At 40.9% G+C, this 14,284-nt stretch overlaps 1 protein-coding gene across 1 annotated transcript; it reads right to left on the bottom strand.

Annotated features, from left to right (window-relative positions):
• Nucleotides 1-11,977: 11,977 nt before the first annotated feature.
• Nucleotides 11,978-12,916, bottom strand: LOC102960143 (olfactory receptor 7D2). Its single transcript, XM_007079372.1, has one exon. It carries the CDS (start codon nucleotides 12,914-12,916, stop codon nucleotides 11,978-11,980), a length of 939 nt encoding a protein of 312 aa, XP_007079434.1.
• Between the last annotated feature and the right edge of the window lie 1,368 nt (nucleotides 12,917-14,284).

The following is a 14,284-nucleotide window of genomic DNA, read 5'->3' as shown; positions in this document are numbered from 1 at the left end:
CTCGTGCTCTGTCTCTCTCTCTTTCAAAAAATTAAATCAACATTAAAATTTTTTTAATTAAAAAATTTTAGTTAAAAGGAAAACAGAATTTTGGGGGACCAATTTACCCCAGGAGATGGGTAGGAAAGACTTCTCTGAAATATGAATATCTGAGCTGCAAGAGGAAAGATGGGTAAATGTTAAAAGGGAAATTAGGTAAGGCCACAAATTTGAGGTGGAAAGAATAGAATTTGCACTTTCTCCGTGGTTGGGTGAGGTTGGTAATGGAAAGGACTTGAGAAGTCAGTAAGATGGACGGCAGACAGTGAGGGTCAGGAGGGACAGAGTGTGTGAGGAGCACATGTGGAGAAAGCATCCTGTATGATTCCTTATTGTGGCCATCATGTTAATAATTATATATATATATATTTTTAGCGGGTCAGAAATTAAGACTGTTTCTGCTCACTTGTCTTTGCAGGGACTTACAATGTGTCTGCATATAGCAGGTGTTCAGTACATGCAAATGTTAGATGTGTAATAAAGATTGAGACCAAAAGCATCAACAATAATGCAGAAAAATAATATAATAATATAATGAATAGTGCAAATTCATCATATACCTGAATGTAGATACACACTAGAATAGCAGAGTAAATACAGTGCATTCATATCTATTTAAAAGGGTAATACACCATGAGCAAGTCATACCTATTCTAGGAATGGAAAGATGGTTTAACGCTAGGATGTTTGAAAAACAATTCATCACAAATACAGGGAAATTAAGAGGAATTATAACCATAATCGCCATAGAAAATAAATTTGAGGGAATGTAGCAGCTATTTTCATGGCTGGCAGCCAGGACACAGCCTCTCACCAAAGGAGGAATCTAAGAACAATTTCTTAACCCAATAGAGGACAGCTGTTTAAAACTGTAGCCAACAGGGTCCCTCCATTCAAACACTAAAACATTTGTGTTAAATTCATGAAAAGGCTAAGGCAGTCCACATTCTCATGAACATTTAAAAAGACTGATGAAAAAAGAAAATTAGCCTGAGAACCAAATGTCAGAAACAATGATGTTACTTGTAGATACACTGTGGACACTAAAGGTAAACACAACAATACTGACTATTAAGTGCTCTAAGTAAGTCAAATCTGCCAGCAAAAACAGAGAATATTATTAAAAAATCCAATCACATGGGAAACAAACTAGGCAATATCTTGGGCTTAATAGATCTTCAGTGAGTAGTTAAGAAATAAATGATGGGACAGGAAATCAAACAGGAGCCTACTATTTATGGGAAAGAATAGAGAAGAGGAGGAAACTCACTAGAAAATAACTCTTACTGGAAGAGGCTCTAGATTGTGAGAGAGGTAAGGAGACTTAGCAGGAGCTGGAAAAGACTGGTTTAAGTAGCAAGTAAAGCACCTTCAAACTACAATGACTTCAGCTTTGTTGACTAATTAAATATGGGGCTGCTCCAGTCTCATTATTCTAGAGGTAAAGCCAGCATCCACTTTCTCGTCCCTTTTCTTCATACTCCTCCAGCCCTTACTGGAGAGCAATGATCCTACCCTCTGTGATGGTTATCACTGAAGCTTTCTCTTCTCTGCAGTGTGTCCAGAAGTAGCTCATTTGGGTTTTCCCCTAGGCTGGTATCAGAGAATTATAGGACAGGGACAGCAGGGATATGTTATTATCATCTCAAAGATGGAGTTCTTAGAGCTGCTCATTAAATAAATTGTTCTACTGACTTTCCTCTCTCCAAACAATTCAGTTCCCTTGGGATACAAAAATAAAAGAATGGAAAAAAATCAGACAATATCGTGTTTATGTAGGCAACAATGGGCAAAGCTGAAGGCAATTTCTCCAAGGAGAAATTCTCTTGTGTTTGGTTTGACTGAAATGACAATGTATCCCCTAAGGAACGTTTCATTCCTGCAAGAACCAAAACCAGGAATGAACATTCTGTGATGTTCATCCTTTAAAGACTCTTTAGAGATTTCAAAGATCACTTGTGGCTGAGTGTCATGGGGACAAACAGATTCTTTCTGAAGAAAAGCAGAGTGATTAATGCTTTTGACTGTTGAAAGGACTAAGGAGGGGCGCCCGGGTGGCTCAGCCGGTTAAGCGTCCGACTTCGGCTCAGATCATGATCTCACGGTCCGTGAGTTTGAGCCCCGCGTCGGGCTCTGTGCTGATGGCTCAGAGCCTGGAGCCTGTTTCGGAATCTGTGTCTCCCTCTCTCTCTGACCCTCCCCTGTTCATGCTCTGTCTCTCTCTGTCTCAAAAATAAAATAAACATTAAAAAAAGAAAGAAAGAAAGAAAGAAAGGACTAAGGAAATGAAGGGTGAAAACATCCCTTGACATTTGCTAGTGACATGGAAGCCTTTGTTGATGTTAGATAGGGCTCCATTTTTTACCTCTGAAGTGAGGGATAGAGGCACAAACCATCCATGTAGAGAAGCTTGAGGAGTATTGAGGAAATAGAGGTGCCAGTATAAATCACCTATTAAGTTTGTCAGGGAAGGTGAGATAGAGGTAAAATATTGCATAAAGAAATTATGGAGTATGGTTAGTTGACAAAATTTTTGCTTAATGGAAAATATGCAGCAGTTGTAACTTGAAAGAGACCGGTCATATTCAGTGTAGGTATTTGAATCCACAACACGTCCTGGCTACACACTTCACAGGATGCATATACACTCTAAGTCAATGACAATCATGATGTGCTCTATATCTCCAATACGTGGGATACATGGGTTCAGAAATCAGGCTTGTTAGTAGAAGCAGCCCTGTGTAATGTCACTCCCAGTGAGCAACCTAGGCAGTATTTGCTTCAGGTCTCCTCAACTCTGCCATCAGCAAGTTTAAAGGTCTTGACACCTAAAAGGGTAGCACTTCCAGAGACATGGCAGGAGTCCCATTGGACCTGAAACTATCTGACTACCTGGCACCTGAGGTCCCTCATGCCAGGAGAAGGAGTCACTATCTTGGCAAAGTTGATTGAACCTGGTCACCAATGTCATTGTGTGAGCATGGCAATGGACATGCACTGGTACCCTACTGTGCTCAGTCAGTGGATGGGAGCAGCCCAACAGCATCCTCGGAGCAAAGACAGTGGTGGCTACAGATGGCTGTCAGGCAGTTATGCTCCCACAGCAAGAGACCTTTGTGGTGGGAACTTGGGGAATTGCAGCAGCTTCCTTCAGCTGAGAGCAATTCTCTAAGAGGGCTGAAGGCTGAGGGCTGCTGTCAGATGGCTGCACTCCCTGAACCTGGAGAGGAACCCTTCATTCTGAAGGGACTAGTGGGTGACCCAACACAGGCTTACCGTCCACATTATCACCATTTGGATAGTGACCTGCAACAACGTGTAGTGTCCATGAGAATTTATTTGTGAGGCATGAGGTTCAGTAGTTGGGAAGAATTGTCTTTAGGAAGTGGGAGCTCACACTGGGGCTGAGCTAAGCATACTATTATATCTTGGACCTACTCCTCTGTAACCCAATTCTCTCCCCAACTACTGCCACTAAGACAGAACACAAGATCAACCCATGCCACTGCCAAGTGGAAATTATCTGTGAGGGACGTGAAACTGAATCTTTCCAACAACAAACTTAATTTTTTTTTCCCTCCCTTCCTCTCTTCCTTCCTCCCTTCCTCCGTTCCTCCCCTCTCCCTTCCTTCCTTCCTTCTTTGCTTCCTCCCTCACTCCTTCTTCCCCCCCTCCCTCCCTCCCTTCTTCCCTCCCTTCTTCTTTCTCTCCCTTTCTCCCTCCCTTCCTTCCTCCCTCTATCCCTCCTTCCTTCCTTAATAGACATGAGATAGGTGTTTTACATGGTCTACCTTTTCAAAACTTTTTAAAAATAAACTTTCAAAACTTTTGAATTTTTGAACCCTGAACATACTCATTAGACAAATAATTATTTTATTTTACTTTTTTTTAAAGTTTATTTACTCCTTTGGAAAGAAACAGAGACAATGTGATTGGGGGAGGCTCAGAGAGAGAGAGGGAGAGAGAGAGAATCCCAAGCAGGCTCTGCACTACCAGTGCAGAGTCCAATGTGGTGCTCAAACCAAGAAAACCATGAGATCATGACCTGAGCCAAACCAAGAGTTGCATGCTTAACCAATTGAGCCACCCAGGTGTCCCAAACAATTATTTTAAAGCAGGATGATAAGGCTCAAATTATTCATATCAAACAATTATTATAAAGAAAATCTGGAGTAGATTTTGACAACAGGAAAGTTGACAAATTGGAGTATATAGAGAGAATATTGGTCATGTGGGAAATTATATCTAAAACTAGATGGATTAGGGGCACCTGGGTGGCTCAGATTGTTGAGCATCCAACTTTTGCTCAGGTCGTGATCTCATGGTTCATAATTTCAAGCCCTGCATCAGGCTCCATGCTGACAGCTCAGAGCCTGGAGCCTGCTTCAGATTCTCTGTCTCCCTCCCTCTTTCTACCCCTCCTCTGCTTGTGCTCTCTCTCTCTCTCTCTCAAAAATAAATAAACATTAAAAAATAGATGGATTATACAAATTCTTTCATCTACTTGAACAGTGATGTCATAGTCTGTTTGAGCTGCTATAATAAAATATCATAAACTGCGTGGCTCTAAACAACAAAGCAAAAATATTTCTCACAATTCTGGAGGTTAGAAGTCTCTGAGAGAAGGGAGCCAACACAATCAGGTTCTGGCGAGACCCCTTTTCTGGGTTGCACATAGCTGGCTTCTCATTGTATCCACATAAGGCAGAGAGAAGAAGCAAATCCTCTTGCAACTCTGATAGGGATATTAGTTGCATTCGTGAAGATTTTATCTCTATGACCTCTTCTAATCCTAATGATCTTCCAAGGCTCCACCTCCTAATACCATCACACTGGGGGGTAGGGTTTCAACATAGGAATTTTGGGGGGACAGACATTCAATCCATAGCAAGTATTAAGGAAGAAATGAGCTTCCAATAAGGATGTGAAGGGCTACTACAAAGATTAATGGCATGATTTCATTCTTTTTTATGACTAATATTCCATTGCGTGTGTATGTGTGTATATATATGTGTGTGTATATATATATATATATATATATATATATATATATGTATATACATCTTTATCCATTCATCTATTGATGGACACTTGGGTTACTTCCATCTTGGCTATTGTAAATAAATCTGCAATACACGTGGTGGCACATATCTCTTTGAATTAGTGTTTTTGTATTCTTTGGGTAAATACACAGTTGCAGAATTCGTGAATCATATGGTAATTCTATTACTACACCATAAAAAAGAATAAAATCTTGCCATTTACAACATGGATGGATCTAGACATGAAATAAATAAAATACGTCAATCAGAAAAGACAAATACCGTGTGATTTCACTCCTATGTGGAATTTGAGAAACAAAACAAAGAAAAAAAGAGACAAACAAAAAGCCAGACTCCTAACTATAGAGAACAAACTGGTGGTTGCCAGAGGGAAGGTGGTGGGGGGATGGGGGAAATAGGTGAAGGGGATTAGGAGTACACTTGTCACGATGAACACTGAGTAATGTAAAGAATTGTCGAATCATTCTATTGTACACCCGAGATTAACAACATAGCACTGTATATTAATTATACAGAAAAGGTTAAAAAAATTGAAAAATATTTAAATTAAAAAAAAAAAAAAAGACTCAGGCGCCTGGGTGGCTCAGTCGGTTAAGCCTCCGACTTCGGCTCGGGTCACCATCTTGCGGTCCGTGAGTTCAAGCCCCGCGTCAGGCTCTGGGCTGATGGCTCAGAGCCTGGAGCCTGCCTCAGATTCTGTGTCTCCCTCTCTCTCTGCCCCTCCCCCGTTCATGCTCTGTCTCTCTCTGTCTCAAAAATAAATAAGCGTTAAAAAAAATTAAAAAAAAAAAAAAAAGACTAATGACATATTTGTTGCCAGAGAGAACTCTGATCTTCCCCAAACAGTCCTTGGCATCAATGGATCCATTACTGGGAATTCACCCTTGTTCAAGGAAATCCGTCCTCTCATTTAAAAAACATAGTGGGGGGGGACACCTGGGTGGCTCAGTCAGTTAAACGTCCGACTCTTGGGGCGCCTGGGTGGCTCAGTCAGTTAAGCGGCTGACTTTGGCTTAGGTCATGATCTCACAGCTTGTGAGTTCAAGCCCCGCATCGGGCTCTGTGCTGACAGCACAGAGCCTGGAGCCTGCTTCGGATTCTGTGTCTCCTTCTCTCTTTCTGCCCCTCTCCTGCTCACACTCTGTCTCTCTCTCTCTCTCTCTCTCTCTCTCTCAAAAAACAAAAACAAAAAACAAAAAACAAAAAAAACGCCCGACTCTTAATTTCATCCCAGCTCATGATCTCACAGTTGATGAGTTTGAGCCTGTGTCAGGCTCTGCACTGACAATGCCCAGCCTGCTTGGGATTCTCTCTCTCCTTCCTGCCTCTCTCTGTGTCCCTACCCTATTTGCTCTCTCTCTCAAAATAAAGACATAAACTTTAAAAAATTAATAAAATTTTAAAAAATATGAAGTGAAATGAATGACACAAAGTTCTTTTCTACCTCTATGAGTCTATGGTTAAAACCTATTATTCCACATTTATTTCAAAAAAGGTGGTTCAGGGACGTCTAGGTAGCTAGGTCAATTGTGCATCTGTCTCTTGACAGCTTGGGTCATGATCCCAGGATCCTGGGACTGAGCCCTGCATTGGGCTCCACACTGAGCATAGAGTCTGGTTAAGATTCTCTCTCTTGTGCACTCTCTCTCTCTCTCTTTCTCTCTCTCTCTGCCCCCTTCCCCACTTGCACTCTCTAAAATAAAAAAAAAAAATTTTAAGGTGTTCAAATTTGGTTTAATTCATTTGACAAATATTTGAATGCCTACCATTTGGTACAGTTTTGCCATGTATAGTCAGATGAAAATTGGCTAACTACAGATCATACAAATGATGACTGTGTTGTGAAGGAGGTGGCAGATGGCCACAAACTGGTACTAGGCCATTATGGTCTGGAGGAAAAAGTCCAAATACCCAAACACTATACAAGAAATACATCTGAGTGATGCAACCTGCATGGGTGATGGCTTTGTTCTCTGTATGGATGTTCACCAGCATGGTGGAATTGAAACAAGTATCGAAAAAGACAAGTGGAAGAGAATGAACTACATGGGCATGTGGAGGTCCTAATCAGAGCTCATGGCCAGAATGATAAGTAGGTTCCCAAGCATGGTGACCAGGTATATGGACAAGAACAGCCCAAAGAGTAGAGTCCCAAGGAGAGAATTCTGAGACACCTGTTTGGTTTCCTGAATCCATGTAGCTGATAATTCTGCCAGGAAACAGGCAAAGCAATGCTAATTAAAACAAACAAATAGGGGGGCGCCTGGGTGGCTCCATTGGTTAAGCGTCCGACTTTGGCTCAGGTCATGATCTCATGGTTTGTGGGTTCGAGCCCCGCATTGGAATCTGTGCTGACAGCTCAGAGCCTGGAGCCTGCTTCATATTCTGTGTCTCTCTCTCTGCTCCACCCACCCTTGTGCTCTGTCTCTGTCTCTCAAAAATGAATTAAAAAGTCAACAAAAATGAAAAAAAAAAAAAAGGAAGGGTGTCTGGCTGACTCAGTTGGTAGAGCATGCAACTCTTGGTCTCTGGTCATGAGTTCAAGCCCCACGTTGGGCATGGAGCCTACTTAACAACAACAACAGCTGCTATTCTGAATAGGAGCCCTAAGATATAAAAATATTTTTATGATATGAATACCCAAAGAAAAACAAAATTGTACATTTCACTAGCAATCTGATATTCATCCATCAAAAAAAGGATTACAGATGCCATTTTCTTGTACAGTTATCATTACAGGGGGTAATCTATTCCTCCTTATGATCTTTATCACAAAGTAGCCATGCCTTCAGATCTATCTCAATGGACCATCACCCTCTGGGATGTCCAGCTCAGAATCAGTCCATTTGAAATATAGAACATCAGTGGTTTGAACATCCTTCCTTCTTTTGGACTGAAATTTGCCTCTTGGATAATTCTGCTTTTCCCCACATTTCTTTTATATTGTAGCCAATCTGTGGATGTTGGTGGGCCACTTTGCTCTGTGGCCCTGTGATCCAATGGCTAATTGGATCAGAGAGTGGTGTCTGGTCCAACCTAGCTAAATAGTTTCTCTCCTGGAAATTTGGAAATGAACGTCAGATTCTGGTTAATAATCTGAGGGGATAGAGTTGATGAGATACATAAACCATTAAATTTATAAATATGATAAGCATGTTTTCTCTCATAATCATCATTATTTCATCCACTCCAGAGTCTGAAGTACCCTTCAAAGCCACAAATCTAAAATCTCTAGGGATTTTTAACTAGGCTCTCTTGGCCATTACTGTCCTTGTTCCTGGAGTTACTGCTAGCAAAAACTCTCTATGCACATGTTAGACACTCCTCTTTCCAAAAGCATTTACTAAGTCCAAATGGATCATCCAGACTATAGTGGGAAACAAGAACATGGTTGTACTGATGGATGGTACACTCCAAAAATAGGGTTTATTATGGAATCCAAGCCAACCTGGAGTCAGCAGGACAACAATATTATTCTTATTGTCCTGGTCAGTGAGTTGAAAGCAAAGGGGCAGACAAACAACATTTACCCTCTCAGGGACATCCAAGGTTGAAATCTTAAAACTCCTAATTAAATAAATGTTCCTTTTCTTTTTTTTCTTCTCTTTTTCTTTTCCCTTCCTTCCTTCCTCCCTCCCTCCCTCTCTCTCTCTCTCTCTCTCTCTCTCTCTCTCTCTCTCTCTCTTTCTTTCTTTCTTTCTTTCTTTCAAGATTTTATTTTTAAACTATCTCTAGACCCAATGTGGGGCAGGAACACATAACTCCAAGACCAAGAGTCTCACACTCCAGCAACTGAGCCAGCCAGGCTCCCCTTATTAATTTATTTCTAAACAGTTTAGCTAGTTGGGAGAGAGAATGATAATATAATGGAAAATGTGCTTGACAATTCTATTCCAATGTGGAGAATTTGAAGGTGATCATGTTTTTCTTCATGGTGGAAACTCTTGTCTTCTTAGGTAAGATCTCAGAGTTCAGGATTCCTTCTAAAAAATATCTCATTGGAGTCTGAGCTACATGTTCCTTGCCAATCAGAATACTTACATAGCAATTGTAAAAGGCCTGCTAAGTGTCTGGTGGCTCCCTAAGTCAAAGACGTGGCCTATCAGTATGAATATAAAAACATGTAACAGTATCAATAAAGCTTACTAACAAAGCCAACAGTAAACACCATAGTCTTTATAATTATTAGCTCCTTTAATATGTACAGCACCCCTGACATCTGTTATTGTTATTTTAGAGATGACTGACAGAAGTACAGAGAAGCTGACCAGCCTGATGTAGATGGCATGGGCTGGGATTAGACCAGATACTTGACCTCAGAATAGGGGGAAAACTGTGGTTTGAGAATTTTAGAAAGCGCCTTTATAAGTCAGTGGGAAAGGAAAGACTAGTATAAACTGTTAGAACAAATTTGTTTTTCATAGGGAAAGAAGAGATCTCTATATCCTACCGAACAGAAATACATCATAGGTGGAGTAAATTTTAAATTTTTAAAATGAAAATATATATTTGAGGGGTGCCTGGGTGGTTTGGTCAGTTGAGCATCTGACTCTTGATTTCAGTTCAGATCATGATCACGAGGTTCATGGGATTGAGCCCCCTGTTGGGCTCCATGCTGACAGCATGGAGACAGCTTGGGATTCTCTCTCTCCCTCTCTCTCTCTGTGTCCCTCCTCTGTTCGTACTCTCTCACAAAACAAATAAACATTTTTAAAAAGAAAATACATATTTGAACTATTATAAAGAACTGTTGAAAAATATATTTGTTACAATACATAGACAAAAATTTTAACAACATGATGCAAAATCACAACCCATATCATGCCATATCAGAGATATCACATATCAAACTGGAAGGAGATTATGAATTATGACACTAACAGAATGGAATTTTATGTTAAAAACCCTATTCTAATTACCATTTTTAAATGTGTATTCATCTGAGAGAGAGAGAAAGAGAGAGTGCACACAAGTGTAGGAGGCGGGGTGGGGGGGCAGAGGATCCAAAGAGGGTTCTGCGCTGACAGCCAAGAGCCCAATGTGGGGCTTGAACTCAATGACTGCAAGATCATGACCTGAGTCGAAGTCGGTCACTTAATCAACTGAGCCATTTAGGTGCCCCTCAAATTACTATTTTGGGAACTAGACTCAATATTCTTAAGTGGTCCAGTTAGACAATGTGATACCTCCACAGTCCTACCAGTGGATAGTGCTAGTCTTATTTTAAGATATACAGGATTTCTACTTCAGAGGAACTTATCTCCCATTGAAAGAGCATTTCTGGCACAATAATAAATGAATTCTCCTCTTTCAACGATGCAGGCCATGTATAGATTAACATATGTTTCTGTATGTGTATATACGTGTGTGTGTGTGTATAAGTATTAATGTAAAATTGAATTAAAGCTCTCAAAAGAAAGTGGAAAGATTGCAAAGGAATGAAAAAGGAGATCTCAGACTTACTCTTAGCATAACAGTAAAAATCATCAGAGTAGGTAAACTCTCAAATTTGGATTTCCAGCCTTGGGATACATAATAGTCAGAGTAGGTTAGGCTATGCTGATGTTGACACAGCAACAGTGTATGTAATAGAACTAAAATGTTACTGATTTAATCAAACAAAAGCTTATTTCCTGTTCATGAAAAGTATCTACCAACTTGGGCAACAATCCAAGGGAGTCCTCTGCCTATTGGCCAGCTTTCTAGACTCTTTGGATGATCACTTCACTCCACAACAGCCATATCAAGGGAAGAGGGAGTGCAAAGAATAATGTGCCAGCTCTTATTTTGTTTTAACGGAGAAGGGACACATCACACTTCCACTCACATTTTATTAGACACATGAAAACATATTACCAGCTTTAATTTCAAGGGAGAAAGAAAATGCTATTCTCTTAGATATCCAAAAGGAGAGAATAACCAGAAATATTGTCCACCAAGCAATAAAATCCACCATTCAGATGTACACATTGAAATCCATGTGAAAAGCTGTGCAGCCTGTTAGGTAAGAATATGGGTTCAGGGTCTGAGTTCTGGATTTGAATCCTGGTTTTGCCACTTTGTCCCTCTGTTGCTTTAGGCTCTTTAGAGTCTCAAATTTCCTTACCTCTAAAATGGAGACAGTGGGGTGCCTGGGTGGCTCAGTCAGTTGAGCATCCGACTTCAGCTCAGGTCCTGATCTCGCCGTTCATGAGTTTGAGCCCCAGGCTGGGTTCAGTGCTGACAGCTCAGAGCCTGGAGCCTACTTCAGATTCTGTGTCTCCCTCTCTCTCTGCCCCTGACCTACTCGCATTCTGTCTTCATCTCTCTCAAAAATAAACACTAAAAAATATATTTTTTTAATGGAGACAGTAATCATTTCCATTGAGGAAGATACTTAAGAAAATAGAGAGCAGCTAACATAGGTTTACCATATAATAAGCACTAAAACATTGACTTTATTTTATTATGTTTTAAAATCATATTTTATCCAGTTTAAAAAAACTCCAAAACACTGTTGGTAATACATGCACATGAACAACACAAACCCACAATAAAACACATAGAAATAAGTTAATATGAACAACTGCACTCTCCATCAACATTTCAGACAACAAGGCTGAAGTTAACGCTCCAAATCCAGGTTAGAACTCACCAGTGAGGAAGTAAGAAAGAAAGTGGAGGACATAACTTTGGGACAACAGATGGGGCGGAAATATCATCACATAAATTATGAGGAAATTGGTTGTTTAAAAATTTGTAAAAACTAGGAGAGAGAAGTCATTGATCCTTCAGGATTGGGTGAAAAGTGTGTAAGATTCAAGAGTAAACTCCAGAATCAACGTTTTTGCTCTTAGGATCCATAAAATTTCATAGTCTTGGGGCCAGCAGATCCGTCACAGACAAGAAGCCACTCTACTGAGAAGCCTTCCCAGCGCCCCCTTCACATCCTTGTTCCTCAGGCTGTAGATGAAGGGGTTCAGCATAGGAGTGACCACAGTGTACATCACCGAGGCCACTGAGACTTTCTTGGGGGAGTGAGTCACTGCAGAAGTGAAGTAAACTCCAACACCTGTCCCATAAAATAAAGAAACCACTGAGAGGTGAGACCCACAGGTGGAAAATGCTTTTTGCCTTCCCCCAGCTGAAGACATCTTCCTTATGGATGAAGCAATTCGTGAGTAGGAGAAAAGGATCCCGACAAGGGGGAAAACGCCTAGCACACCAGTCATAAAGTATATCAATGTGCGGTTCAGGAAGGTGTCAGAGCAGGCCAACTTGAGAATCTGTGTCAGTTCACAGAAGAAATGTGGAATTTTGAGATCTCCACAGAATCTCAGATGCATCATCAGAAAGATATGAAGAAGGGAGGTCATGACACCAATAAACCAGGTAACAAAAACCAGCAGGCCACAGAGGGGTGGGTTCATGATGACCATGTAGTGCAGGGGGTGGCAGATGGCCACAAACCGGTCATAGGCCATCACAGTCAGGAGGAGAGTGTCCAGGATAGGAAAAAACATGGAAAAATAGACCTGAGTGAGGCAGTCCATATAAGAGATGGCTTTGTTCTCTGTGTGGATGCTCACCAGCATCCTGGGCACGATGGTGGAGCTGAAACTGATGTCGACCAAGGACAAGTTGGAGAGGAAGAAGTACATGGGTGTGTGGAGGTGGGGGTCAGAGCAGATGGCCAGGATGATGAGCAGGTTCCCGAGCACAGTGATCAGGAACATGGACAGGAACAGCCCAGATATGAAGGGCTGCAGTTCTGGATCCTCAGAGAACCCAAGGAGGATGAACTCTAAAATTCCTGTTTGGTTTCCTGCTTCCATGTACCTGATATATCTATGAAGGAAGACACAAGAGCAACGTCGATTAGTAGGAAACCAGCACCCTCCATGTAATGAAAATGTTGACCATGGCTTTCGCTCAAGTCATTTATGAAGTCAGTCATTCTGTCTAAATGGGTCTCCATTCACTTATAAGTGAAACCCAAAAACATGGAGTTTCTTATGGCAACCACCCTTCTTAAGCGACATAAGTCAGTCAGAGAAAGACAAATACCATATGATTTCACTCATATGTGGAATTTAAGAAACAAAACAAATGAGCAAAGGGAAAAAAAAGAGAGAGAGAGACAAACCAAGAAACAGACTCTTAACTATAGAGAACAAACTGAGGGTTGCCAGAAGGGAGGTGAGGGGCGGGAATGGGTGAACTAGATGATGGGGATTAAGGCACCCACTTGTGATGAGCACCAGGTATTGTATGTAAGTGTTAAATTAGTAAATTCTTTAACTGAAACTAATATTACACTGTATGTTAACTAACTGGAATTTAAATAAAAACCTTTAAAAAAAGCCTTTAAAAATCCATATTATGTGTGTCAACTATATTAAAAAAAAATCCATTTTATAACACAACCAAAATGGAATCCTACAGAATAGGGTCTAGAATTCCCAATCACCTATCTTGAGCATCCATTCTTTTTTTAAAAAATTTTTAAATGTTTATCTATTTTTGAGAGACAGAGAGAGATAGAACGTGAGTGGAGGAGTGGCAGAGAGAGAGGGAGACACAGAATCCAAAGCAGGCTCCAGGCTCTGAGCTGTCAGCACAGAGCCCGACGTGGGGCTCGAACTCAGGAACGGTGAGATCATGACCTGAGCTGAAGTCAGACACTCAACCGACTGAGCCACCCAGGCTCCTCAAACATCCAATCTATTTTATTTTTTAAAATGATTTCTTTTTAAATATTTTATTACTTTTTAAGTAATCTCTATACCTAACGTGAGGCTCGAATTTGCAACCCTGAGATCAAGACTCATGTGCTCTGCCAGCTGAGCCAGCCAGGCGCCCCATAAGCATCCATTTTATAATAGTCCTGTCATATGGTCATGGAGCTTCAAAATAGGACACAGCAACATCACATACCTCCTGGTAGGAGGTACCGGAAAGGACCCAACGTTACTTCTGTGGGATTCCTCCCAAAGATGTAGGACTTCAATCTAAAGACTAGGAAGCATCAGACAAACCCAAATTGAGAGACATTCTACACAGTTTCTGACCCGTGCCCTTCAAAAATGCCAGTGTCATCAAATACAAAGAGAGTCTAGGAACAGTTCCTGATTAAAGGAAGTTTAAGAGACATGTCAACCTGGGTGCCTGGGTGGCTCAGTAGGTTAAGCATCTGACTCTTG

The sequence above is a fragment of the Panthera tigris genome, chromosome A2, assembly GCF_018350195.1.
Source record: "Panthera tigris isolate Pti1 chromosome A2, P.tigris_Pti1_mat1.1, whole genome shotgun sequence".
Lineage (NCBI taxonomy): Eukaryota > Metazoa > Chordata > Mammalia > Carnivora > Felidae > Panthera > Panthera tigris.
Note: the sequence above shows the minus strand (reverse complement) of the source record. Positions and strands in the feature narration are given on the sequence as shown.